Source organism: Neopelma chrysocephalum, unplaced genomic scaffold, assembly GCF_003984885.1.
Source record: "Neopelma chrysocephalum unplaced genomic scaffold, ASM398488v2 Primary Assembly neopelma1_91, whole genome shotgun sequence".
NCBI lineage: Eukaryota > Metazoa > Chordata > Aves > Passeriformes > Pipridae > Neopelma > Neopelma chrysocephalum.
Window position 1 is genome coordinate 4,475,257 of NW_020897753.1, and position 27,492 is coordinate 4,502,748.

At 43.0% G+C, this 27,492-nt stretch overlaps 2 protein-coding genes across 5 annotated transcripts in view; one reads left to right on the top strand and one right to left on the bottom strand.

Moving 5' to 3' along the window:
- Positions 1 to 8: 8 nt before the first annotated feature.
- On the top strand, positions 9 to 24,870 carry PUS10 (pseudouridine synthase 10). Of its 3 annotated transcripts, none has more exons than XM_027693344.1 (18): positions 9 to 80; positions 1,719 to 1,855; positions 2,599 to 2,865; positions 4,392 to 4,478; positions 8,697 to 8,731; positions 9,490 to 9,601; positions 10,949 to 11,010; positions 13,402 to 13,447; positions 15,130 to 15,194; positions 15,559 to 15,644; positions 17,360 to 17,485; positions 18,282 to 18,338; positions 19,218 to 19,294; positions 19,385 to 19,440; positions 19,566 to 19,683; positions 20,741 to 20,883; positions 21,598 to 21,697; positions 22,227 to 24,870. In XM_027693344.1, exons 1-18 carry the CDS (start codon positions 29 to 31, stop codon positions 22,263 to 22,265), a joined length of 1,665 nt encoding a protein of 554 aa, XP_027549145.1. In that variant the 5' UTR covers positions 9 to 28; the 3' UTR covers positions 22,266 to 24,870. The 3 variants fall into 3 exon arrangements, with proteins under 3 accessions (XP_027549145.1, XP_027549146.1, XP_027549147.1); XM_027693345.1 differs by lacking the exon at positions 9 to 80 and adding an exon at positions 368 to 753; XM_027693346.1 differs by lacking the exons at positions 9 to 80; positions 1,719 to 1,855 and adding an exon at positions 3,321 to 3,449 and having other exon boundaries at positions 2,770 to 2,865; positions 22,227 to 24,868.
- REL (REL proto-oncogene, NF-kB subunit) overlaps positions 24,745 to 27,492 on the bottom strand; it is a 40,374-nt gene continuing 37,626 nt past the window's right edge. For both annotated transcript variants that reach the window (XM_027693341.1, XM_027693343.1), the window contains one exon: positions 24,745 to 27,401. In XM_027693341.1, coding sequence (XP_027549142.1) covers positions 26,662 to 27,401 — 740 coding nt within the window. In that variant the 3' untranslated portion in view covers positions 24,745 to 26,661. The remainder of the gene's footprint in view (positions 27,402 to 27,492) is intronic.

Consider the following 27,492-nt stretch of genomic DNA (forward strand, 5'->3'; position numbering starts at 1 on the left):
CGCGACGCCCCGCCGCGCCGGCCGAGCGATGCGCTCTGCAGAGCAGCTGAGCGAGCCTGTGCCGGGCCGCGGAGCGAGTGGTGAGCGAGGGGAGCGGGACCGGGAATGGGATGGAAATGGGGATGGGAATGGGGATGGGAACGGGAACGGGAATGGAAACGGGAGCGGGAACGGCGCCTCCGGCCTACCAGGGGGTCGGCTGTGTGCTAAGCGGGCCCCGTTTGTCCTCATCCCTCCGTCTCAGCCCGTGCGCGGCGCCTCAGCGTGGGGGGTAATGGGGTCCCCTCAGCCCTGAAGGGTCGGGGGTCCCAAGCTCCCCCAAATCCTGAGGTTTCGGGCTAGAATAGGGGTACTGAGCTGCCCTCCCTCAGATATGCTCTGAAGGGGCTGAGCTCCCTCTCCCAGCCTTGAGATGTTGGGCCAGGCTGGGGATCCTGAACCTCTCCTCAGATTCCACCTCCTTCCCTCTCCTCCTTGCCCTAAAACACCCCCAGTATCATCACATTTGTCCTAATGCGTCAAACAATACCAATATTTAACTCTCATAAAGGTGAACTGGCAGTGTTACCTAAAAGCCTGTTTGTTCGTGTTTGCCGTTTCTTGCCGAAAGGGGATTTGAAGTTTTCCAGATAGCCCTTGGATTTTTACAGCTTCCCATAAAGAATCCAAATCCAGGACAAAAAAAAATCATCGAATTAATAACTCTTCCCATGCCATAGAGATTTTTCCACGACTCCAGTATTTCTGTGCAAGGTACTTCTGAGCAGGATTGGATATTAAATTTCAAAGAGACACTGGAGGAAGGATCTGTTAAGGTTTCCCAAGAGCCAAACCACACCAGGTCGGAGATCCCCCAAACCCAGAAATAATTGGAGGCAGGAGCACTTGGCAGAGGAATGTGCCCTGCACACACAGATTTTCCTGTGGCACCTGTTTATTCCTGCTTTGGGTGACAATGGACTAATTGAACCTGTGGTTATTCCTATGTGCTCCTTAAGTTCCCTGGTGAGCACTTCTCTGGGAATCTCTCGTCTTCCATATTTTTCAAAAAATGCTGAGAGTTCTATCCCATTATTAAATTTGGCCAAAGAAATCAGTCTGTTCTAAAGGGCGGAAAAAATGACAGCAAACCAAATTAGCCATAATATTTTAGGGGGAAAAAAAAGCATTCTGAGTCCTGGGCTGGGATGGGAAATAAGAAAATCTTAAAAAATTGCAGGGGTTAATGGATAGAAAAGGCTTCCTTTGCCTTTAGGGCTTTTGTGGCAAAAGGGGCTGGCATATGTTGTTTGAGGCTTTTTTTTCCCCCCTGTGATTTTAGCACACTGATTCTTTAGGCTCTGCAATTTTTGGGAGGAATTTCCATTTTAAGTTGGGCTTAAGATGTCTTAGATCCACCCTCCTTCATTCAGTAAAGATTAACATGTCACGTAATGCACTTTATCCAACATAAAACTGGGCAAAAGCTCAGCATTCCCTTTTCAGAACTCTTGAATTCAGGTTTTTCTAGGAAAAACCTTGGAAGTACAGAAGCTTTTCCCCCGGTCAGTGGTGGTTTGGGGTTGGTCTTCCACTTCTCTTGTGCCTGTGATTTAAAACAAACACATCTAAACTTTCTTTAGAGGACCAAAAAAATTCCAGTTATTTTAAATCCAGTTAAATTGCTGAATTGTGTTTATTCTAAGCTTTATTTTTTCCTTTTCTTTTTGGAATTTTAGGATTCCCCAGCATGTCTTCACTAACAGAGAAGGACAGACCAATTGTTCAGCTCTTGCTCAATGCTGGCACTTGCCCACGATGTATTTTGAGGTTCTGCTGTGTGGGATCACAGACCCTTTACAGACATCCAGACAAGGTTTGGCCTTTGTATTTTCATTTCTAACATTTTTCTTCCCTCTCCTTGTCCATTTTCTATCAGTTATTTGAGGAGTGTTCATTCTGCGTGCCATTTTTTAATTCTTTTGCATCTCTACCTGATTTTCCTGTGAGTTGCAACAACACAGTAACTACTGACTTTCTTACTGAAGACCTTTTAATAAATCTTTCTTTCTGAACTGTGTCTTTATCTCTTATCCTTCCAGAAATTCAGAGGCAAGCAGGTTCTTCTCCCTCCTCACCAGCACATCCTCTTAAGTTTTGAGTTCTTAGGTTCTTACTCTGTGTATTTAATTTCACCCCCAACCTGTATCTGCTCTTATTTTCTTTTTATACCATACTAACCAGCTCTCTTCCTGGGCTAATGGAGTTAGAGAAATTAAATTCTAATCTAATCTAAGTGACAAGAAGGCACTAAATGTCTATTTTCGTGGAATAGCAATGAGGCAAAAATAAATGTGTTTCTGCAAGTCAGGTCTGAAAAATGTTTTCCTTCTTGGATGGTAAATGAGTCTGTTAAAGCAACAGTTTCTCTGGAAATTTCTGTTTTTAGAAAAATGCAACTTGGAGCTGTTTAATTGTGCCTTCAAGATGTCTTTGGGAATAAATTCCAAGTTGTTAATTACATAAACTAAGGCTCAACTGGAATGCTTAGTACTGCTTCATGGAATTGTGTTTGTTAAAGAGATAAAAAGAAGAGAATGATTCCCGTGTTTGTGTTAGGATTTGATGAAGGATTTACAAGACTTCCTGCAAAAGAATCAAGAAAAAGAAGGCACAGTTTGTTTGGAGGTGGTTGACCCCCCTTGTAAGAGGATCAGACTCGAACACACCGAAGAAGATCCCGAGGATCTGAACCACAACGGAGCCCTCCCGCAGATTCCTTCGGAGAGTGACGGGAATGCTGCAACGGAGAGCTCTGCTGGGAAGGTTTGCAACGTGTGTTTGGGAATTCTTCAGGACTTCTGCGAGGCTGACTTTGTTAAAAGGGTAAATCCCTGTTCTTAGTCTTCTGGGGTCCTTTTTCTGGAGCTTGTGTATGTTGGGGCCCACAGTGTAGAGCTGATGATTAAAACCCCATGCAATTTTGGGGTGGTTTTTTTTTTTGAAAGGTATATTTTCTCTTTCTTTTGAACAAAACCAAAACATTGACCTGTTTTGAGTATTTGAAGTGTAGGTGGCACCATCCCACTCCATCCTGCTCCTGGGCAGTGTTTGCACACCTGTAACGTCTGTGTTGGCACCAGATTTTGCCCAGGCTTTGTCATAGTGTCACTTCTTTAAAAAAACAGCAGTGCAGGTGCAATGGAATGACTGCAGGGAGCACACTTCCCTAAGAAAAGGATTAACTCATTCATGGTTACATGAATTTAGGAGATAACCTGAGGTCCCAAGGAAAACCTCAGTGTGAATAGTGACCTCTCTTCACTTTTTTTATGTGACAGGAAAACGAGGAGTCATCAGCTGCTATTCTCCTAAGTCCATGTTTTTAATACAACATAAACCTGTCTTTATGAAGGAATAATAGTTAGAGAGCCACAGAGGAAGAAGATGTTTTGGTGATACAACAGATTGTGGGTTTAATAGAGGAAATGAGAGTTAGGAGAAACATCACCTCTGAGCACTCAGACTGCTCGTGTGACAAACTGAAATATCAGCTAGAAAACTCCCACCTGCCTTTGAGATGTTAAAACAGGGTTTTAATAGGAAAGAATTTGGTTTAATAGCATGAATGTATCTAAAAATGGGACTAAACACAAAGCAGAGTATATGGTTTCTGTTGTTGCAGTGCATTATGTTTCTTTTTTGTTGCCATGGGCAGAACATGTATCTTTGTACAGAAACACTTGTGTCTGAGTTACTCTCTTCAGTAGCAAGGGAAGATCTGGCAGCACTTGTTAGGGCACTGCAAAACCTGATTATTTTATATGTCAAGATGCTGATTTCACCTTGAAAGCTCAGAATTCCTCTCTAACATTCCCCAGAATCACTGACATTTCGGATGACTTCTCCATGTGTGTTGGCATCTTGCCATCAGCTCTCACTGGCCCACTTTAAGATGTTAGATGTGTGTTTGGAATCCTACTTTATTTCCAGGGACAAACAGGATTTTTCACAAGGAATTAATGCTGTGGATACCTGTTTGTTCCTGTCTTATCCCAGGATCTTAGACATTTTTATTGTCCTAGAATTAATTTATCACTGCCATGAAGGAAGATGCTCAGAGTCAGCTCTTCTTGTCTTTGGTCACCATGGTGTAGACTCTTGGACAAATATTTCAATATACAGTTGGTCTTGGCTTTAAAATAGTGAATTTGGTTATTTCACAGCCATAAGGGTGCAGTTTATTAGTAACTTTTTTCTTAACAGAACAAAATAGCTTATATTTCACTGAGTGATTAGTGATTAGTCTGGTTTGGATGTTCAGCATCTCTCTGAATGTGTGTTAACATGAATTAACAGTGATTGAATAAAGTGCCATTGCTGTGGTTAATATTAAACTCCTTCTCTTCCAGGTGTGCCAAAAAGTTAATTCTGCTGACTACCAGTTCACTAGTTTTGTATTTTCTGTGTCACTCCCCCCCCAGCTCTCTGTCAGGGAGGTAAGTAACTTAAATAACTTCAACACGTATTAAACAAAGTAACTGTGGAACCTACAAGCTGGAGGTGGTTTGATTTTTAATTGTTACTGTTTAAAAAAAAACCCAAAACCACATGCTGGAAGTGAAATCTGCTCTCCCCTTCCTTGTGGGTGAGTATTATTTTAATTAACAAAGGGTCTGAGTCACTCTGGTTTCCAGTTAGCCCAGGAGTTATTTTGCAGCTGAAATCCTAAAAGGAGTTTGTTTAAACCCTCAGTGTATTGTTCCCTTTGGATGCCAGCCCTGTGGATCTTCTAGAGGTGGAACTGCACAGCTGGTGCCTTTCCAGAAATAAATGGTAATTGGTAGTGCAGAATACAACCGGAGGAATTTCAGGATGAACTTTTAAGTGTTCAGCATTTTAAATGATGGGAAAATAAACATTTTAATAATCACCCGGCTGGGGCATTGTTGGAAGTCTAGATTTGTAAATCTAAAGCTGTGAAACTACTGATTTTTATGGCAATTTTAATCAAACTCAAATTGCTTACATTTCATTCATTTAATTACAGTGGATAGTAATAATATGAAAGAGTGTATACCCTGGTAATTTTTTTAAATTGAGGGATAATATTAAGCATAATATAACTTGATCAATAAAGCCCCAATTTTTGCTTAGTTGTCAGATGCTTTACAACATTCCTGTGCTTTCTGATAGGAAGTGATGCAAAAATAATGTTCTAAAAGGCAACATGTGAATTTTTATGATAGATGCTGTGGCAAGACGTGATAGAAGCTTCAGTGGACATGTCAGAAAGAAATGTAGATTGTCTTGGATTTATATATAAACTTGTGGTGAGGTCTCTTCTGATCCCACACAGTTTGATTGTTAAATAATCTACTACACTTTTAGTGGTGATTTGTGCTATGAGTTCTGGCATTTTGGGCAAATGCCAGTGTGATAGCAATCATATAATCTGCTCCTAAGTCTTCTTGAACATAAGATTCTCTACTTCTCATCTTAAATTGAGCATAATTGGTGCGTTTGCTTCATCTGGTACCGCCTCTGGTAAAAATAAGACCAGAGCAAATCGCTTTGTGCTTTCTGGCTGGATGAACTGCCCTTATTGCCATTGGAATTGTGGTCATCCAGTATGTCCAAAAAAGCACTTTCAGGCAAGGTGAGTGTGTGTATGCACGTATGTGTGCCTCGGGTGCTCTGACTTACTCCAGCTTTGTGCCTGGTGGAAGCTGAGATGTTCGAAAGGCACCTGGTGTTTGCCAGGGAGCCTCGGTAGAGGGTGGTGTTGCACTGCAGTTCAGGTGAGGGATGTTCTCACACTGTCCTTGAGCTCGAGCAAACCAACAGTCCTACAGTGCCTGGGACAGCCAAGGGAATAAAAGTTGTGCTGTGGGGCCAGAAATGAAGAGATGGAGTGAAATGAGTGAGTAGGAAGCTCCCAAACCACATCTGTTCTCTTTGGAAGCGGTTTGGGTTCGACTGGGAGAAGGTTTGCATTAGGAAGTTCCTGCTGTCCCTTCCATTCCATCCCTTCGGTCTTGCCAAGTGCTAAACCAGCTTTTTGTGTGCTCCAGCTGCAGGGGTGGGAGTGGGTGATGGTGGAGGAAGAACTTTAAAAATCATCGGGGTTTATTTACCAACTGTTTATCACTTAAAAAAAAAATTGGTAAAAAAAATAATTGGTAAAAACAGTCCCTGTTCTACAGTTAGAGAAAAGCAACAATATTATATGTCCAAGTGTCTGAAAATATCAAAATCAAATATCAAAATATCTCTAAATGCTCTGTGTTGAAAAGAGGTCATATGTTAAATCCTGCTTTTAATTCTTGGAACTGCTCTGCACAGGAACGTGTGGAATCTTATCCTAAAAGGACACCCAAAGACAACCTCCCTCCCACTGCCCTTTGTGACACAGAGATTTTCTCCAACATATTTTTAACCAAAAAAATCAGAAGCTGCCTTTTAATGTTACCTCCAACTCATTTAATGATGAGAGTTGTCATCCTGCCAAAAGGTACTGGAGGAGCTGAAGAAGAGCGGGACATAAAATTTCCATTTGCACAGTTTTTGTGTCTGGGATGCACAGAAGCCTCTTTCCACAAGCAGGATATTTGCTTGGAATAAATCATAAATACAGGAGTCCCAAGTTTATGTCGGACAGCTCTATTAGAATATGAAGTGAGTGGTGCCCTTCAGAAGGGTGACTGAGCTCTGTGTGTTGCCTCAGTCCTGATCCATCATCCCGGTACTTGCTCCAAGGACACGGATGCAAATAACATCTGCAGCCATCGCTCCCTGTAGGATTGGCTGTACCTCATCCCGGAATTCCCCATCTCCAAGCTCTTTTCTAATCGAGTGGAACAATGCTGGGGCTGGGATTGCAACTGTTGCCACCGTGATCCCTCAGCCAGCAGCACAATAATATCCTGCAGCTTGGAATCAATACAGTGCCCGAGCCCCTGGATTTCAGGGATGCATTTGCTGCTCCGCATTGCCCTGCAGGCTCGAGCTCTGTAATGAGCATTTGGCATTTTCAAACCACTCCACAAACATGAAGTAATTAGGGAGTAGAGGGATCTGATCCCCTGCTTCACGTGCAGCTGGCACAAAGTAGAGGGGTTTTGGAATTTGGGATCTTTCGGCCCCTGTGCTCTCAGTACCCTCATCTGTTGTGTCCTCTTAATTGAAGGGGAAAAACTAATTTCTTTAATTCTCTTTCAACTCGGAAGTCAAGAGAGAGGAGGTGAAATTTGACCCGTGGTCTCCTTTTAGCAGAGCTGCTCTCAGGCAGAAGTTTTGTCTCTGTTATAGTTGTACCCCTGGAAATCAAGGAAAAGGAGCGAGATGAGCCCCCCTGCTGAGCACCAAACCTGCTCTAAATCAAGGTGTGGCCGAGCTTTCTAAACTGCCCATTTCTAGGCCCTGCTCTGCTATTGTCAAATTCTCTGGTTCAGAGTTACGTTCAAGGAATTTCAAGTGGAAGCTATTTTTATTTATGGTTTTATCTGGGTTATTATGCAAACAAGATGACAATATGCTCAGAGTGAATCAGCCTTACTCACACTGTCTGCAGCTGTGGGATAATGAATCACTGGATCTGAGCACACACAATTCCATCAATACAACTGCATTTGTGGGTTTGTGTGTCGTGGATCTAACAGAGTTCATGTCCTCTCTCTGCCAGCCCTTTTTTTTTAGGGTCCCTTTACCCTTTTAGATGTACCAAAGGAAGGATAAGAGACTTTTGGGGGTTTTTTTTAGATTGAGTTCCTCTACCAGCATGTAAAAGAGATCTATGGTGTGGTTCCTTCTGTTGTTGTTGCTTCATCGTAGGAAGTTTTGAGGGGATTTTTTCTCTTTTTATTAATTGCTTCTTATTCATTATTAGTGAACTCGAGTGTTTGTACTAAAAGCTCCCTCTGATTTCTGGAATTATTCCTTCAGTCCCATATTCAGCCTGTCTCCTAAACTAAGTAGTGTGCTTTAAATAAGGAGGCAACTCTCAGACTTTGTGATTACTGTAAGACCAATTATGTCTTTTATTTTGTGTTTTTTATAATGGATGATGACTGAATTTGGGGGTTTATTAATTCCTCTGTCAATCAGTTTTCATACACAATTCATTTAGACAATTGCTTTTGCATTTTCTCTGTGTGGTAAATAACTAATTACTTAAGCTAATTATGGTAAATAACTAATTACTTAAGTCTTTTTCTAGATATGAATTTTTATATTCATATCTAGATATAAATACATTTAGATTTTGATCTATATATCTATATATAAATATTTAATTATCTATTATTATATTTTATTATATATTACTATGTATCTTAATGTATGATTTATTAATTATATAGATGTAAAATTATATCTGTATATTAATATAGATAGAAATAGATATAAATGTTTTCTAGATATAATGTTTTTCTAGATATAAGGCAAGTTCCAAAGTGTTTAATGAAGCCTGATCTTTGGGTTTTTTAAAGCCAGGTAGGATTTGAGGTGAAGAGCAAAGTGATGTCTTACAACTAAAACAAATACCAGTTCCATCTTTCCACTTCTGAAGCAAAAGCTACATTAAAATCTCAATACTTCCCTTTTGTCCTGAGTTTTTAAAACAGTTTTCCTCCTCAAGTTGTTGGGAGTTTTGAGCCTTAATTTCACTTGCTTTTATTTCTTTTCTCTCTTCTCCCTGGGCATGGCTGTGACTCCAGAGAGCTGCTTGGCTGGGGGTGAAGCAGGAGATGAGGTGAGTGATGGCTTTTGGAGCTCCCATCCCACTTCTACCAGATCTAGGGAAAGGAGAGCTACTCCTGCTGTTTTCCAGTGCAGTAGAACTTAAAAACTCCTTAGTGCAGAAAATGCTAACTAAGAAATTAATGTTGTATTTTCGAGGTCAGGACAGTTGCTTTCACATCAAGGTGCTTCTGCTCACACTTGTAGAATGTTGGCCAAGATTTTAATTTACTTTGTACCTTCAAAATTAATCATAAGGAAATTCAGAGTTGGGAGGTGCTGTCATTTTATTCATTTTTTAAAATTATTAATTCATTTTTCATCGTCCTTCCTTTTGCTGTCTGACAAGAACTCTTTCTGTAGACACCATTTCTCTGTGTAAATAATGAGCAGGCAAGAAGTTGATTTTATAGTCCTGAAGTCAATTTTATAGTCCCAATTTACCTGGTGCTTACAAAGAATAAGATGGCAGCTGTTTTTAATGTGGGCTTTATATTTTTGTGTGGTTTGACCTTAATTGGTGTTTCTGATCTCTTTTGCTCTGTAAGTTCCCAAACAAGTGGTTTGAAATACATCTCTCTTTTTCATCTTTGGATGAGAAAGACTTTTGCAACTACCAGGAAGCTTTGGCATCAGTTTCCTCCTTTTCCACAGGAAAAAAAATGAATGTTTTCCTTGGCACTAGTTACTTAAGTTCCTCTTCAAATGTTCTATGTCATGTATCTGCCTTTGACAGATCCCTGTGCAAGTTATTATTTCTTTGTGATTCAGGAATCTGGGCCTTTCCTTGGAAAAGGATGACATTGTTCAGCTGAAGGAAGCTTATAAGTGGATTATCCACCCCCAGCTGGCAGAAGAGTTGGGAGTTCCTGCTGATGGAAAGGTTTTGTATAAATAAGAAAACACTTTTTTCTCTGTTTGGTGGGGTTTTTTTCATGTATATGTGTGTATATATATATATATTTGTACACTTACACATATGGGGAAAATAAAAATATATCCTTTTTCCTTATTAACAGAAAATAAAGTTGCATTGCTCTTATAATCACTGTAGGGAGAAGAAGGGGGAAATTCTTTTAACCAGAGATCTCCAAGTCAATCCTGAGGGAATACCTGCAATACCCCTAAGCAGGCAGTAGAAATATTTTTTCAAACTGTTTTCAACTTGCAGATTCTGACTTATATTCTTAAAATATTTCTGAAATGCATTGACTGAGCATGACACTGAGGTCTGCCAGACAAATTCAGAAGCACCATCATCCTGAATGTTAAAATTTCTGCAAACATGGCTAAAATTCCTGCTGGGGACAAGGCAGTCTGCAGGTTTTACTTGTCACTGACCAAAGGACTGACCCCAGGACTGGACTCTCAGTATTCTTAGTCTTTATGTTGATTTGTCTGCTTGCATAATAATTACAGATTATCATTTCCCAGGAGTGCTAATTGAAAGCATCCCTTTTGTCTTAGTGAATCAGAAAGATTCCTCTGAAGATGATCCGAGAAAAAATAAACTTCTCACCTACCAAGTTGGCAAAAGCTCTCCAACGCTTGAGCCCTGAGCCACTGCAGACATCCCCGTGCCATAAAAGTTGCTTTTCCAGTGCTCTTTATCTACAAGGCACTTGAATATTAGCCAATCTTTTCGATAGCCCTCTTGAGGTGTTCTGGTGTCTGAATAACAGAAAGTAATGAGTGTTGTTTGCCCAAGGCCAAGGAGGGAATTGGGGGCAGAATTGAGATTACACTGGAGTTCCTGGGCTAGCTGTCAATCCATGAGGACACAGCTGCCTTTCCTTGCCCCAGGGCCATCCAGTCATTGCAAAGGAAGCCCCTGACAAAATTTTACGGTGGTGACCTCAGGGTTTTTATCTTTGATCCACGCTCTCCCAGAAGGTTGGTGGAGTTTAGTGACCGTAATAGGCTTGGAGCACAGGCTGTCCCTGACTCAGCCCCCTCCCGGTGTGAGGGTGTGCGGGTCACTCCTGGCTCTGAAGTGCTCTCAGACAATCTTTGGTGACTTCAGAAATGCAAATGCTGCTGCTATGGCAAACGTTTGAAAGTCTTTAGATGGAGAATAAATGGGTCATTATCTCTTTTGTCTCTCTCTACTGTTTTCCTTTTTGTTTTCTTTTTGCTTTCTTTTTGCTTGAGAATATATTCCCTGTTTGTTTAAAAAAACACTTATTACCGCCTTCTCGTTCTTTATTTTCTTTTTTTTTTTTTAATTTAGAGTTTGTTTGAAGTCAGCGTGGTCTTTGCTCACCCAGAGACAGACGAGGAGTGCCGTTTCCTGTAAGTTCGATATAAATAACAAAAGATCTTTATCTAAATATTGTGCAACGTTGTTGGTTTGGATTTGTTGCAGATGCAGGTGTTTATAAACTAGGACGGGGCCTGCATCTAAACTTCCTCGTGCCCACAGAAAGTTGCAGAGCTTGAAGTTACATCATCCCTGGTTAATTCAGTGTTCTAATGCCAATAAACAAAGTCATGCAGAATTTTGATTGGAACTGGAAGGAGAACGTTGGGATAAGTTGTCCAGTTTCAGCCCTTTTCAAAGTCATTCCCTGGGTCATTTAAAAAAAAATAAATTCAAACCACATGAGGAAATCTTTTCGAGGTCATGCTTAGGTTTTCCTGCTCTTGTAGGAGACACAGATGTGAGGGAAGGCTTGGGAATGTGTTAATCCAATTTAGCTGGTTGATTAAAACAAACAGAAGTTTTGGCCTGGGCCTGTGGGGCGTCTGCTGTACACAAAGAAGCAAAATATTTCTGTGAATTTAGCTGCCATTTCATCTGATTTCTCAAAATCTGCGGTATATTGTGGATAATTAGGTTCACTCTTCCTGTTTGCTGATGCTTCCTGGAAAACCTCAGTTTCACTCAGTTAACTTGCACCTGCTGCAGTTAAAATCTGAGCACAGAAAGAGGTTTGGCAGAGATGTCTCCGTTGAACAGCGAATTAATTTCTCGAGACCCGAGATTCCTTTTGCAGCCTTTATATATTTCCCTGATTTTGTGGAGGGGGTGAGGGAATGCTTGCTTGGAGATGGACCAGGCATTAGGAAAAACGATTACCAGTGTTTGCTGAACATCTCTGCTTTCCAGCTTCTTCAACACTGGGCAAAAGAGGGAGAAAATTGTAGCCCCAAACCACAGTTCTAAACAATGGTACCTGCAATCTTGTAAAAACTGAAGTGTTTCTGGATCCTGCACCATTTTGTTCTTATTTATTTAGTTTTACTCCATCAGTTCTTGTTTTCTGTAGTGCTCTTCCTTCCTCTGAAACCTCTCCACTCCTATTTCCAGCTCATCCTTCCATCCTTTCTGTGGAATTTCAGAAGGATGGATGTGGAGCACTTTAGGGTGTTAGTGCTCCGAGCAGGACAGTTGTAGAGGTGAGAGTTGTAAGGAAGCTCCATTCCACATTCCAATTACTCAGGTTTCTTCCCTGTGACCTGACAATATCCCTTCATTTGCCTTCTCTTTTTAGGATACTTAAACAGCAATTAAGGTTTGAGACACTTTCCTGAAGTAACAGCACATTAATTTAATTACAGAGTCATTTCCGAGGTGTCAAGGCATCCCGCAAATGTGAGAGGCCTGGCTCTGGGCATGTTCTGAGGCAGTGCTTTGGTTTTGATGTAAATATGGGAAATTTGGCAATTGTCACAGTAGTAGTGACACTCTTAGGTTTTATGGAAGCAAAGCAGGACTTTGTCTGAACCTGGAGAACGCTTTTGGATGGGATTTCCAGGTATGGCGCCTGCAGTTCCTCATGTCTCAAGCTGTTCCTACACAGCTGTGTGAAGAGTAGATGGGCTGAAATGACCCTTGGTTGCTCATGGAACATTGAACTGGCTCTTGTTAGTTCACATTTATGTGAACTATGATTTATGTTTAAGGGTAAGGCCATCCTGAAATTTTGGAAGAGGGCATTCGTGTTGCACACTGGCCTGGGAAGCAAGAGCTGCTTCCTCAGAGTCCAAAACAGTTACAGAGGTGTTGAGAAGCACCAGCAAGAAATGATAAATTGGGTTGTAGGTTAGAAAACATCTCTGGCTGCATACATAGAAATCCAGAAATCCTCCTGCCTGCATACATAGAAATCCATTAATAGGAACAGCAACTTCCTCTGCAGTACCAAGAAAAGTGTTTCCCTGACCTGGCTTTCACTTTCGTGAAACAACCGAGAGTTTCCTTTTGAAGAGGCAAAACACCAATGGTGTTGAACACCTGGGGTTACTTTTTTGGTGGTACATTGAATTTTCCCATCCAGAAGGGGTGGTTTGAGTGTGGAGTTTGTAGTGGGCATTGTGGAAGAGCAGCAAGCACAGATTTCAAGATCGCAGCAAATCTTGCACAGAACGAAAATATTAATCGTGGCCTTCATCGAGAAAGGTTGGAAAGGACTGAAAGCTAAACTTGTTGTGTGCTTTTCCACGTGTTTGTGTTGGTCAGAGCAGAAGAGACTTGCACCCTTTTGTCCAGGAGTTCTCTCTTGGTCAAGCAATGCACATCTTGCACTGTTTGTGGTTTAGGATTAAGTGAATTTTAAACTCTTGGAAGCGAGACCTTGGATATTGGTACAAAACCTATTTCCATGCTGTGTTTGTGAGTCTGTCTGTTTATTTCTTTTTCTTAAGAAGAAATTAGCAGCTAATTTTCATTTCTGCATTTAGAGCCACAGCCTGTCCAGACTGTTTCAAACCAGCAAAGAACAAACAGGTAAGATCTCACCTTTTCTGTATTTCTTTTCTGACATCCAGAATTTCACAGCAGTGGCTACAACAAAGAACTTTACCTGGGTATTCAGTCAGTGTTTAATGTCTGGTTTCCCTTCATCAGAAATCTCTCTAGTTTTCAGCTGTCTGAAAAATGAAGTTGGCTCCTTTATTCATTTCACATTTCTCACTTTAAGAAAACTGAGATCTTGGTGCTTTTCTTCAGGTCGTGCATCTCCCAGGCCATAATTTTAGGAATGGTCTCTGTAGATACCTCCCTTAAGATCTAGGAATTTGATTGTCATGTATTAAAAGTAGCATAAAAGATGATCCTCCAGCTCTCTGTGGGCGAAACAGTTCAGATGAGGCACATTGTGAAGATGAGACTCTGCAGCCAGAAGGGGAATACGTGATCACACTGCAGTTCCCGTGTCCTCTGATGTGACTGAAAGCCATGAAATGGGCAGGATGGTTTTATCCTTCTGCCTCTAGAGGAGGGGAGGGAAGAAAAGGGACTTTGCCACTTGTTACAGGCCCTGAGCACACACACAATCATTGATGGAAAAGAGGACATGAGGGATAAAAAACCGGTTGGAGAGAAACCGATGTAAGTAGGACAGTTGATGTGATCAGAGGGAGAACAAGTGACTTCCATCAGAAGCCATTGCAAGGCCTTTTATTCTTCCTGGAGAAGAGTCTACCAACGTTTGGCAGAGGCAGGAACTGAGCCAGGAATTCTGCTGGCTCTACTCCACCTGAGCAATAAATGCAAGTCTTTTTTTTTTTAGAAGGGTTGTTTTGTTATAACTCACCGCTTGCTGCATTGCTTCCCTTGAAAAAGGGGGAAATCCCACACCAGGAGCCAAACCAGCAGGGCCTGGCTGTTAAAACCACACAGGCAACAAAATGTAGGGGAATCTAAAGCAAAAATGAAGAGCCATCAGAGGTTTGTCCTCACAAAGAAGCTGGGCTTGAAGCTTCAAGGGCTGTGTTAGTCAGAGATGTGGAGTAAGAACTGGGTTCTGAGGGAAAATTTCTGTGCCATCTGCTCTAGATAGTTATTTAAACCTGCTGCTACTTTAAGGGTTTTCCAGTTCACCTTTTCTATGAGGAAGAGAAATGGTATTATCTCTAATTTATGCTTAGAAGGACGAAGAGCAGCTTTCCTGAAGGCACCCAGAAACTCTGTGTTAGAGCAGAGACTTGAATTGTCCCAAACAATGCCCCGGTATTTTCGATTTCTTTCCCCAAATCCTCAGTCCAGTTTGCAGAAAAGGCACCATTAAATTGGAAATCCAGCAGGCAGGGGACTGGGAGGAGAGGCTCAGGAACCTGGGCTTCTTCATGTGGAAGTTTCTTCTCTTGGTGAGGAGAAAGCTTTTGGGAGGACCCAAATCAACTTTTGAACTTCAGAACCAGATGCCTCCTCAACAGGCTTATTTCCAGAACTAGCTGCCTGCTGTCACTGAGATAAAAGCTGGGGCTTAACTCTTGAAAAAGAAGGTGATTTAGGTTTCTGGTCATGGATTTAGGATTCTGTTTTTAAACCAGTTTGCAAATTTGGATCTGGGCTCCCAAGTGAAAAAGCTCAACACTGTGTATATTTTAGTGCTTTTTTTCTCCCTTAGGCATATCCTTTCTCTGTTTTTCTTAGTTCTTGACTCATTTTTTCATTTCACTGTGCAGTCTGTTTTCACCAGAATGGCAGTTATAAAAGCCCTAGAGAAGATAAAAGAAGAGGATTTTCTCAAGTAAGTCTATACTGAAACTAGTTCTTAGTATTGTGCTTCTGTATAGAATTAGGATGGGGAGGAAAATATTCTGTGGGTAAGTAGTGGTAGGGTGTCTATAAAAGAACTTTTGGTTGTTTAAATTCTGATGGTTTACTGGTTAAAATGTGTTTTCTGTTCTTCTTTTAATTAAGGATTATTTTGAACCTTAGAGTTTGTAAGATAAGCAAGACCTCTGCCCATATTTCCAAAATGTCAGGAGTTGAGTTTTAATTAAACACCAAGAGCTGTAATATGGTAAAAATCACACACAGTGAGAAGCCATCATGTTTTGGTATTACTAGTAATTTTTTTTACTCCTTTTTTTTTTTTTTTTTTAATACAGGCATTTTCCATGTCCCCCAAGTTCACCAAAGAACCCGTGTGATGCTCTGGAAATTCAGTGCAATAATGGTGCAGTTTTTGTGGCTGGTAAGGTGATTAATTTATTTGCTGCTGTGTCATCTTGAACAGAACTTTCTAACACTGCCAGGAGAGCCAGAGATTCTTCTGTTTGTTAATTCCTGTAATTAAGTGTTAAGAGGCAAAGAAACAAATCCAGCTCTATCCAAGAGTGGGTGGGTTTGAAAAGGGAAGGAAATGACAGATCCCCTCTTTATCACCTGCCTGCAGGAGCATCTGCCCTTCTCCCAGCCCTGTGTATAAACAACTTATTTAAACACATGCAAGCAGATTAAAAAAACCCCAACCTGTAATTTAAATCCAACACACTGTGTTTAAAAGGATGATAAAAATCCTGGCTACGGGAAAATGGAAAATGAAAAAATGCACAAGTGAGTGGCAGGGTGGTTGATGTTCTACACATACCCCCTTTTTTTTTCTTTTTTTAATTACTGATTAGACAGATTTTGGGAATTCAAGATACCCAGTTCCTTTTAGCCTTTTCCAGACACGCTGTTTTATTTTAGGTTGCTTTGCAGGATGGTTTTATCAGAATCCATCTGTATGAAGAGCAAGAGGGTTTGCTTTCTGCATGTCATTTAATATTGGCTTTGTGATTTACAGTTTATATCTTGCTTCAACAACAACAACGACAACTACAAAATCCAGGCAGGATTTTTTTTAATTTTCAAAGAAATAAATCCAAAATGGGATTTATTGAGCACAGAGCAGTTATTTTGTTATTATTAAATGAGACAGGATCTTAATTAGCAAGCCCAGTTTCAGAGTTAGCGTTGCCCTCTTGACCTTCCCTTTGGTGTTCAGTGATCACTTCCCACCTCAACTTGGGTTTTTTTTTTTAAGGGTTTGGGGGTGGTCAAACCGGGAAAAACCTCTTTTGTTTTTTTTTTTTAAACCTCCTCTTGTTCAGATCAAGAGTTAAAAATTCTTATCTTGTTCTCCTTTTTCCATTTTATGGAAGGAGAATTTAGCAGTGAGAAGCTGCCTGTGAGCGGTGAGTCACCTCCTTTCCTTGCCCCAGTGAAACCGTTACTCAGTTTCCCCATTTGTTTGCGTGGCTTTTTCTGCGAGAAGGAAACACTGTTCAAGATAGGAAAATATGATACAACCCCCCCAAAAAACTCGAGGTGTCAGAGGCACAGTGCAAAGCACAGAGCTGCTCTGAGCTCCTTTGCAAGGTTTTTACGTGAACGAGGCCCTGGCTTTTGGGAATATTTTTCACTTCTTACCAAACCTGTCCCTAAAAAAGGCTCCTGTTGGCCATCCAAGGCTCGTTCTTTGGTTGTAGCAGCCCTTGTGCCACGGAGGTGCCATGAGATCAGTCCAAGGATGCCAATCTCTTTACCTTCCTGACGTTCCTCCTCGTTTATCGTGGAGATTTTCTGCTCCTCACACGGTTTTCCTTGGAAGTCAAAGCATTTTAGTTTGGATTTCTCTCCTTAAGCCTTCAGAAAGTGGCAGGACTTGGCTTGGAACCTGAACTACTCCGTACAGGAGGGTTATCCCTGAAGGTGGGACTGCAGCAACAGGCTCTCCAAGCCCACCTTTAAGTGGCCATCTTGGGTACTGGAATTCTCCATAGTGCTGCTGGAATGCTCTTCCACAAAACAAGTTTGAGCCTGTAAAGTCATTTCCACAAAGCTCCAATGAAGGTTAAATGGGTTAAAAGCTTTTGTCCCTTGGTTTAGAGGGGTTACAGCTAACTCAGCTCTTTTTTTTTACAGGAAGGTACAACAAATATTCCAGGAATTTACCTCAGACCCCCTGGATTATTGATGGGGAGAGGAAGCTGGAATCTTCAGTGGAAGAACTAATTTCAGAGCATCTCATGGCTGAATTCAAAGCAGACAGTAAGTATTTAGGAGATCTCTTACCAGACATATTTTTCGTTACTGCTAGAAGATTTTTTAGGAGATTTTTCTTAGTACCCACCCACTTAATCCAAGAGTGTGAGGGGAAAAAAGCTATTATTTCTTTATCCCTCTCTTATCCTTCCAAGTCAAAGCTTGTAAACTTTTTTTTTAGCTGTGATCTGTGAGTAATTAGATCCTTTTATCCTGCCAAAGTAGCTCCTCAGTTCATCTGATGATGCAAATATGTTGGTTTCATGTACAGCAGGGTTTTTGCCCCACCAACCTTCTGATGGGTTGGTGATTCATAAAATGTCTTGTATCAAGGAGGTTTTTTGCCACCAGCATTTTGTAACATTTGCCTGGCTTTCAAGCCCTTCGTGTCTCTTACCTCGATTCATTTCTTTTCTTTGGTGCACTTAATGCTTATCCAGGGATTATCCAGATGAAATAATCACTGCCCGTTGCTTGTGGAATTAAAAACACAGAAAGCCCAAGGAAAAATTGCATTAAATATCAGTTTGGAGAACACCCTGCTGCTTCCCTCTCCTCTCCTCTCCTCCCAGTGGATGTGTTACTCTGGTTGGAGTATCTCATTCAGGCCAAGGAACTGGGAGTGCTCATCAAAAAACTTGTGAATAAACAGTAATATCCCAGATTTGTCCCTGTAAAGGCAACTCTTGGAAGCAGATTTTGCAAACAAGTTTAGAAAGATATTATTTCACCTTTTAAAGCTGTAGAGGGTATGAAAAATGTAAAATAAAAATCTCGCCTGCCTTGTTTAAATCTGTTACAGGCTTTAATTTTTCTTCCTCTGGAAGAGAAGATGTGGATGTGAGGACACTAGGAAATGGTAAGGCTTGGAAAATCCCTTGTGAAACACAGAAACTAAGTGGTTGTGTGAGCTGTTTTAATGGATCTTGCTGAATGCTAAGGCAGGCTTTGAAATTTTATCTCAGAAACGTTTTAGTGATATTTGTATATTTATTCCCAAAGACCAAACGCCATCTCAGTGGCCTTGGCTGCGTGGAAAGGCAGAGCTGGTTGGGAGTATTTGATTTTATTCACTCCCTACTTTGAAGCCATTTCTGTCAGACTCATTCCTGTCTTGTTTGCTGTTGGATTCTTCTAATTCCCTCGCTGTCCCTGTGGAGTAGGGGGAGCCTTATTTTCTTTTTCAACTTGGGTCCTTTGGAAAGGTCAGCTGCTTTCCAGTATGCTGGAGCTGCTGCAGCCAAAGGAGGAGGGCAAGAAAAAGTAAAAATGAGCAATTCCATGTTTCAGTTGCTGTCTGATTGCTGTGGCTCCTGGCATTGCTTGTGCTGGGGATTGTCCCTGGCCCCGAGCGCAGAGAGAACAACTCTGGCAACAGATGTTGAGCTGAGGGAGCAGGGATTTAACATCCTCTTGCACCTGGGCATTGCTGTAGGTGACAGAAAATAAGCTAATTAACTTTTTTCTTATTTTATTTTTTAATTAGCACAGACTTGTACAAGAAGTCTTCTGGGAAGTCATAATTTGCACTCGCTGCCGAAACTGGGCTTTAGTAGCCAAAAAAAAAGTCCCTCGTTTCTTCTCCTTCCGTCTGATGCCACATCCCTAAACCCACAAGTCCTGTCCCTGTTTGTCTCACAGCAGCCAGGCTTCACACCTCCCAGCCTTCCTGTGTAAATTCCCGTGTTCACTTAGAACATTCCATGTTTTTGTGTTTTATGGCTGTGCCCGATGCCAGGAAGGCCCTTTGCAATCGAGCTGGTGAATCCTCGCAGGATCCACTTCACCGCCGAGGAAATGAAGAGGCTGCAGCAGGTAAATCATTTGCACCTCACAGAGCTCGTGGAGCACGTGCTGCCTTCTCCAACCCAGCAGCTCTAACTGGTTCCTTTGAAAATATCACAGGCAATTAATAACTCTTCAGACAAAATCCGGGTTCGAGACCTGCAGCTCGTCACCAGGTCAGTGTTTCCCGGCGCTGCCGAGGGATTTCGGAGCGACACTTTGGGACTTGGGCAAGTGGTCTCGCTCACAGCCTGGGATAATTATGCTTGTGTTAAGTGGGTAATTAGTTTCTCTTGTTTAGAGAGGCAATTGGTCGTATGAAGGAAGGTGAGGAGGAGAAGACAAAGACCTACAGTGCCTTAATATGGACGGACAAAGCAATCCAGAGGGAAGACATCGCGCTCCTGGATGATATCAAGGTATCAGGAGCTCTTGTTGCTGATTTAACTAGTACCTGTCCTGGTGCCCTGGGGAAGCGTTAAATACTCTTAAATACTATAATATCTCTTCCTCTGTGTTTGGGGTTTTTTTTTATCAGGGTTTCTCTTGTTGTAGGGACTTCCATACCACTTTTTTTTTCCTTCACCACAGTCATCCAAGCAGGACAGCTGCCCGACTGTTGGCCAGGCCAACAAATCCTTGTGTAATGTTCACCTTCCAGGACACCAAATAATCAAAATTAGCAGATGGGAGAGGAGGAAACCTGGCACCTGTACCCCTTCCTTTACCTTACACAGTGTTTTGTGTAAGCAGAAGTGGCAGAGCTTTTGTTCTGCTCTACAGCCACTCTCCCGCAGCCACAGCAATTCCAAGTTGGAAGTGCCTGTGACAGAGTGGTAAGAGGCCTTAGGAAGGCTCAGCACACTGTGCAATGAGAACTTTCTCCAGATGTTGGGCTGATGGAGAAGTGGGTTCAGTTTTTGTTGTGCTTGCACCATTTCCCACAGCTCTTCCCCATGAACTCCAAGCAAGTGCTCACAGCTCAGGGAGACAACTGTTGGCTTTTCCTGGAGCTTCCCTCAATCCTGAAAAGTTGCCTTTCAAACTGCTGCATCTCCTTTGGGAAGGGAGTGGGGAATGAACTTCTGAAAAGACTGTTCTGAGATCTAATCTCATTTCAGGGGGTTTTTTCCCCTCACTTTTATTTCTAGGGGGTTGGCTGTAGTTTAGACAAAGCATTTTGTGGGTGGGATTTTTTTTTTTTCCCTGATTTGCCCTGAGGCTCTCGGCGAGCTGCTAAATCCTGGAGTCATTCCAGCAAAGGGCTATGGAGATTTCAAGGTTATTCCTCCGTATTTGTGATTCCATTAGTTTGTGTTCGCGCGAGGCCTCGGAGGTGGCTGTCCTTTCTCCTTTGATAAACTTGGAAAAAATGAGTCCTGTCTCAAGATTACTCAAAAAGATGGGGTTGGTTCACAACACATGTGACTCCTACAGTCTGTTCAGTGTGTTACATTCCACTCTCTCTTGTGACAGGAATTAAAACTGGACCAGAAGACCCCTCTCCGTGTTCTGCACCGGCGGCCTCTGGCCGTGCGCTGCCGGATCATCCACACCATGAGCTCCGAGTACATCGACGAGCACCATTTCCGCCTGCACCTCAAGACCCAGGCAGGGACGTATCCTTGGCTGCCCCGGCACCAAACAGCTCCTGATTGGAGTCACTTGGCTGCCCTGGCACCAAACAGCTCCTCATCAGAGTCACTGGGATCACGGGAAGTTTCCTGCTCGGATCCCTGCAGTGTTTTAGAATCCCTGCTCTCCAGCAGTCGTGTGTTGCTGCAGGATCTTTGCTTTTATATGGCACAATTCCACACCGAGGTTTTCATTCCAAAGTGCCACGTGTGTGTGTGTGTGTGTGTGGAGTTCTGTGTTGACCACTCACAGAATCACAGAGTGTTCTGAGTTGGAAGGGACCCACAAGGACCAGCGAGTCCAATACCCTGATAGTTTAAATGCACGTGACGGCCATAAAAATGTCCTGGTTAAAAATACACTTTCTTAATTTAACTGATAACTTCTCACCTTAGAAAATCAGCTTTTCTGCAATATTTAATGCACTTCAATGCAGACCGTGGGTTGCTGCTACTTACAAGTTAAGAGTTTTGTCATAAAGTCACCCCTCACTTTGGAATAAATCAGAAGATCAAGGTCAGTGGTGCAGTTTGTGGCACTAGAGTCAGAAGCCAGGAATTAGGAGCTCTTTTAAAGATTAGTATGGGCTTAACAGGATGTTAACTAAAAATTGACTTAAGAGTAAAAAACCGCCTTTTTTATTCCCCCTTTTGCTTTCTTTGCTGTAAAATCCACCTCTCCTTAGCCAGTGTTTCCAGCTACATTAAAGAATTTGTGCATGGAGACTTCGGAAGGACAAAGCCCAATATTGGGTCCCTCCTGAACAGAACTGCTGACATTCTGGAGCTGGATGTGGAAGTAAGTTGTTTGCTATTTATCCTTCCTGGAAATTGCTAAGGTGGTTGAATTTTTGAGATGCTTTCCACGGAATTGCTCCAAGCGGATCAACATTCCTTAGCAGAGTTAATAGAAAAATTAATATTAATGCAAGAATAGTGGTTTGTCCCACACTGCCACACGTGCCAGGCTTCCTCTTCCAAATTTGTGTCAGGGAGGGGTGGGAGGACACATCATGAATTTATAACACTGGTTATCAGCTTATCCTTGCTTAGATTTGGGGACAGGTGATGGTTTTCTACTCAAGCCTTGCCTGCACCACCCAATACCTGAATCTTTCTGTGCCATCCATCCACACGTGGTTTGTTTTCACGCCATGACTGCCCAGCTGCAGGATGGGGAGAAGCTGGAGACAGTTCACATTCCTAACAAACGGTTCTGGGCACTTGGGAAACGCAGCCCAACATCCAGGGATGCTGCAGAAGGAGTTGTGACTCTTTTGATATGTGTAAAATATCAACTCTGGTGATTTTTTCCTCCCCTTTCCCAGTCTGTTGACGTCGACTGGCCTCCGACCCTGGATAACTGACTTCCCAAGGGATGAGGAAGCAGCAGCTCATGACCAAACACTGTGCAGTGTTACAGCCTGGGTGCAAAGGGTTTCCATGGAACACTTGGATCATGTTGATCTGCCAGAGGATACCCTGACTTTGAATCTACTTTGAACACTCTGGACCAGGTAGTGTTGGTTCAGTCTCTGGCCTTACTTTAATTTCTTCCGTGCATAAAAAGATTTTGGGAAGCCAGTGCATTCCTGATAAATTATAGTTAAAGGTAACCCTCCCTTAAGCCAGATTTCTTTTGAAACTCTTTTTATATTGGATGCTACAGCTTTCCTTGTCTGGATGCAGGTAGCACTGAGTTACCCGAAATCCCAGCTCTTTCTGAGCACTGTTCCTGCAGGAAATCCCAAAAGCCAGGGAGACTGAAGCCAGCAGGACAGTGCTGGAGCAAGTCTCCCTGCTGGCTGCTTTTTGGTCAGGGTTAGCTTTATAGGTGGGCAAATTTATCTCACAAAGGGCAAAAACATTTTTCAGAGGAAACCTTTGCACTTGAAACCAAGTTTTTCTCATTTAAAAACATGGGCGACACTTCCTAGAAACAACAGCTGGGGCCTCATGAGCTCTCCAGCCTGGCCACAGTCCTCTCCAGGAGCAGGAATTCCCCAGTGAGTCACCATATATAAAAAGATTGGGAACTCCTGGCAATGGTGCATGATGGGGATCTGAAAAAAAACAGGAATACCAAAGAATCTCAAAGTGCAGGCAGACACAAAACCTACCTGAGGATGTTGGAATCCAGAGACAGGGATAAAAAGCTTTGGTTTAGCAGCATAACACAATTTTTCTAACACCTCACCTTGGATGGATGCCTGGAAGACTTAAACTTGCCTGGGACAGGAAGATCTGAGGTTTTTAATTTGCTTATTTTAAATGTTTCCTACTAAGCACCACCTACATCTTTAGGAAGAGTCACTTTTATATCTGCATCATGTTAATCCATTAGGGAAGATGCTTCCCTGAAGTACAGAAGAGAGTTCAACTATCAGCAAGAAATTAAGGTTTGGAATTTAAGGGCTCTTCATTAATTAACATTTTGGAAATAAAGAGCATAATATTTGCCAAGACCAACCACTGTTTGGGGACAGGGAGGATGACTGGGATGTCTTCCCTTTAATTCAGTGGTGCCAGGACCTCAGACCAGAACAGCTGCATGAGAACTTGAGCTGGAGGCTCTAAAACTATTCATAAATACATTTTTAAGGAGCTCCTAAAAAAATCACCTTGAAAAATTCTGCACTGCCTGTGCTGTGCTTTCCTAGCCCTCTGCAACACAAGTAATTCAGAAGCTCCTGTTTTTCTAACACAAAAAATAATAGGAGCATGATTCAGACAGCAATATTATTTTTGGTTTTAATCTTATAGCCAATATGAGCAACAGATTCCAGGAGTAGTTCTCAGATAATAATCTGTAGCCAGACAGAAAGTGTCATGAATGATGGAAAACTAAAGAAACTGAATTCAGAAAACAAACAAAAAGAGAATTTCAGTCTCACAACTGTGATTTCTTGAAAGTCAGAGTGAGCTGAAATGTGATTTATAAATTCCATAAACTACAGGGAACAAAAAATGTAAACAAGGCCGTGCATTTTGGCACAACAGGCATGAGAAGAGCTGTTCCAAGGGGGAATGGAGCCAAAGGGGGAAGGAGAAAAGGCTGCTCCTGCTGTAGGTCAAGGACACACAAGGCACTTCCCTCTGCAGCTCCTGCTGCACTTGGGGGTCACGTCCCGAATCCCAGTGCAGATAAACCAGGCTATAAACACTACCCTCAGTGTGCTGAGGACACAGAGAGGTCCTCCAAAAATTCCCAATTGTGATAAACGTGAAGCCTCCAAATGATGATGCAAATCCCTGCAGCTCTTGGGGCAGTTCCTGGGCAGGGATCACGTGCAGATATGAAACCCCGGGATGCGACCTGGGGGTTTGGACTTTGCTCCAAGGCCAGTTTCCAACAGCAGGTGACAACCCTTAGAACTGCCATGTGAGGAATATTGCAGCAATAATAATATTCATGGTGGACTTTGGCCCTCACCTTATTTTTCCCAGTAAAACACCACCTCGTGAGCACTCAAACTGATGCTTTGGGAGCAAGATTTAATCATGTGTTTCTCCAACTGGCCACCTCTAATCCCCCTTCCATTTGGGTTTTGCCCAGAGAAAGCTGTACCAGCAGCACAAATGTGCCCAAAGCATCTGTCCCCTCCTCCCCTCTGCCTAAAAACTCAATGGCTCTGCCACAAAACCTTCCATTGCTTGAGGTTTTGTACTGGCCACCAGTAACTGGGAGCAGAAAATACCCAAAAAAAGCCCCAGGACAAGCAAGTGATAACCTACCTTGTTCCCTTTTCCCTGCCTTTCCCGTGGTGAGGGATGTCACAAAGCTGAGGAGGTTGCAGAAGCTGAGCACTTGGTATAACCAGTTTTTTTAATTACCAAACCAACTCGTTTACAAAGGAAAACAGAACTTTGAAAATATTTAATTATACAGTAAAAACAAATTGTACTATAAAGAGCTTTCTATGAAGTGAGTAAAATGTTTACATTTAATATACTTAAAACTGAGAACTTCAAAAAAAAAAAAAAAGAACTGAATAAACAACACATTTCAAACTTTCTGTGTATTTCTTTGGTCTTTCTATTGCTCAAGACTGCAGAGGAGCTGTGAGGAAAAACTGCTTTAAAACAGGGAGAGTCAATTCATGGCTTTGTGCACCTGGAGTTTGGGGAAGCAGTTTCCCAAACCTCACACATCCCACAGTGTGACTTGTCACCTGTGCAATGGTGGGGATGGATTCCAGCAGCAGCACCAGAGTGCTCCCAACACAAGGGAATGCAGGGAGGGAATCCCATAAACCACAGAGGGGTTCTGGAGCTCCTTCCTTGTGTCCAACTCTGTGTCTCAAGTGGCTTTTTAGATTTGGGGGTGTTTTTTTGATTTTTTTTTTTGTTTTGTTTTGTTTTGGGTTTTTTTTATATCCAAGTGTGCTTTTTTTTATTGCTGCTTTCATGGTCTGGTTTTATGTCACCAAGCGGTAACAATTCAGACCCTCAAGCCTTATCTGCCCTACAGAACAGATGTATCACCTAAGAAATACTCAGACATTTCTTGCCGTGTTGCTTCTGTAAAAAATAACAGTATAATAAAGTAGCCAAGGCCCAGAGTGTCTTACCCAGCCAGTCACCCCCAGCTGGTGTCATGGAACAGCTCCTGGCTCAGGCTAAGAGGGGAGACTGGGAATCAAGTGGGAGGGAGGAAGTTCTGGTTCCTGATCCAGAGGAGAGAGGAGTGTTTTTAATTGGTACTGACTGAAATGGCTTTAAAGGTCGTTAATAAGAGACGAGGCTGCCCAAGGGCCGCCCCTGGCTTTGCCCTCCTGGGAGGGGGGTGGTGCTGGGGGAAGGGGGGGCAGGATCTGAGCCTTCCTTTGAGCAGTCACTTGCATAGCAGGAAACTGCTGGGATACCTGAGGAAAAAAAAGCAAGTAGATACTTCGGCTCAAGAGATTCCCGCCGTGCAAAACGCCACACACACAATCACAGCTACACACACACACAACAACTGCAGAGCAATGACAGCTTCGTCCCTAAAGCAGCAGGGCTTGGCTTGTAAAAACAATTGCACTCTGGATGAAGTGCAGACTTTCTGTTCCTTCTCCTGTGCAGTGATTTCCTTTACAACAGAGCTGGACTATTTAAAAATTCAAACCTTCCGGTCTTTTTAAATACATCTAACAATGACATAGTCATTAAAAAAAAAAATTTCACCAGTAAATTTGCCTTCAAAGCAAACAGAGTGTGGAAAATCAATACATGTACTCATTTTAGAAGAACAGTATTTATAGAAAGGGGGTGTGAAACCTAAACCTTTCAAGTAGGCTGAGTTGAACTTTAATATCTGTAGATGAGACTGAACTAGAGTGCTCATGTGCAGGTTTGTTTTCCTAATTTCTGTCCTATCAAAAATTGAATTTCTATAGCAAAAATGGCTGCTTTGAAAGAACTTTAACCCTGTGAAGTATTTGAAATTTTAACCCTTCTGAAGACACCAGCTTTTACAGTCCCCAAAGGCAAGGAAGCTTTAAGTGTTACCATTTCCCTTTACCAACAGCGCCAAAATACACCTACAAGGTACTTTTAAAAGGTACAGAACCCCAAACCCTACCCCCCACCTCCCCCTTTCTTGACGGGCACCACTATGGGCTTAAATAACTTAACTCTTATGGTAACTTAAATAACCTTAAGTTCCATTGTCAAACTTGCACAGCGACATTCTGAGGGAGAAAGCGGGGACTCCAGAAGGGTGAACGACTCCTCTTCCACGCGGCGGCACCTTTGGGAAGCGGCCCTGGGAAGCTCCACCCCTCAGGGGTTGTAGCTTTGTAGGATGTTATCGAAGGAGAAGGACTGGTAGAGCTCGTCGCCGTGGACGCCGTCGCCGTCGTAGAACTGGGCGTCCGCCAGGCCGCCCTGGTGGGCGGTGGAGAGTCTCGGCTCGCCCAGAACCTCCTGGTCTATGAAGCCGTAAACGGGGTCGGCCAAGCCGGGCTGGGAAGCGAATCCCGCGGCGCCGCTTCCCGGGGCCGCCCCGGGCGGGCCCAGCTGCAGCTGCTGCCTGGGAGCGCCCGAGTTCAGCACCACGCTGAACTTGTCGAAGTTGATGCTGGTGCAGTTCATGTCGTCGGTGTCCATGCTGACGATGCCGGAGGCGGCGGCGCCGCCGGGATGAGCCGCGTGCACGGCGCTGCCGCCGGGAACGCTCGGCAGGTCGACGTTCGACGCCGCGGCAACTCCCAGCCCGTTGGTGCCGCTGTAATTCCGGTAGAAGCCCGAATCCTTCTCGTCGGGCCAGTTCACGGGGTCGTGGAAGGTCGGGAGGGAGCCGCTGCCGTGAGCCGGCTGAGGCGCGTCCGCGGAGAAGCTGTTGGGTGGGTGTGTGCCCACCAGGCCGCTGGGCGAGGGGCTGTACAGCCAGCACGAGGACAGCCCGTCCTGCTTCCCTGGGCCCACCGGGGCCAGCTGGCTGCAGCCAGGGTACATCTGACCAGTGCTGCCCAGGGATCCCAACCCGGGCGTCATCAGCGAGGATGAAAACAGGTTTGGTTCTAATGGAGAGAACGCCAGGTTTTAGGGTTTTTTTTAAAATTACAAATGGTAATAAGCAAAGAAAGCACACTGCAAGGAAACACTCTGTAA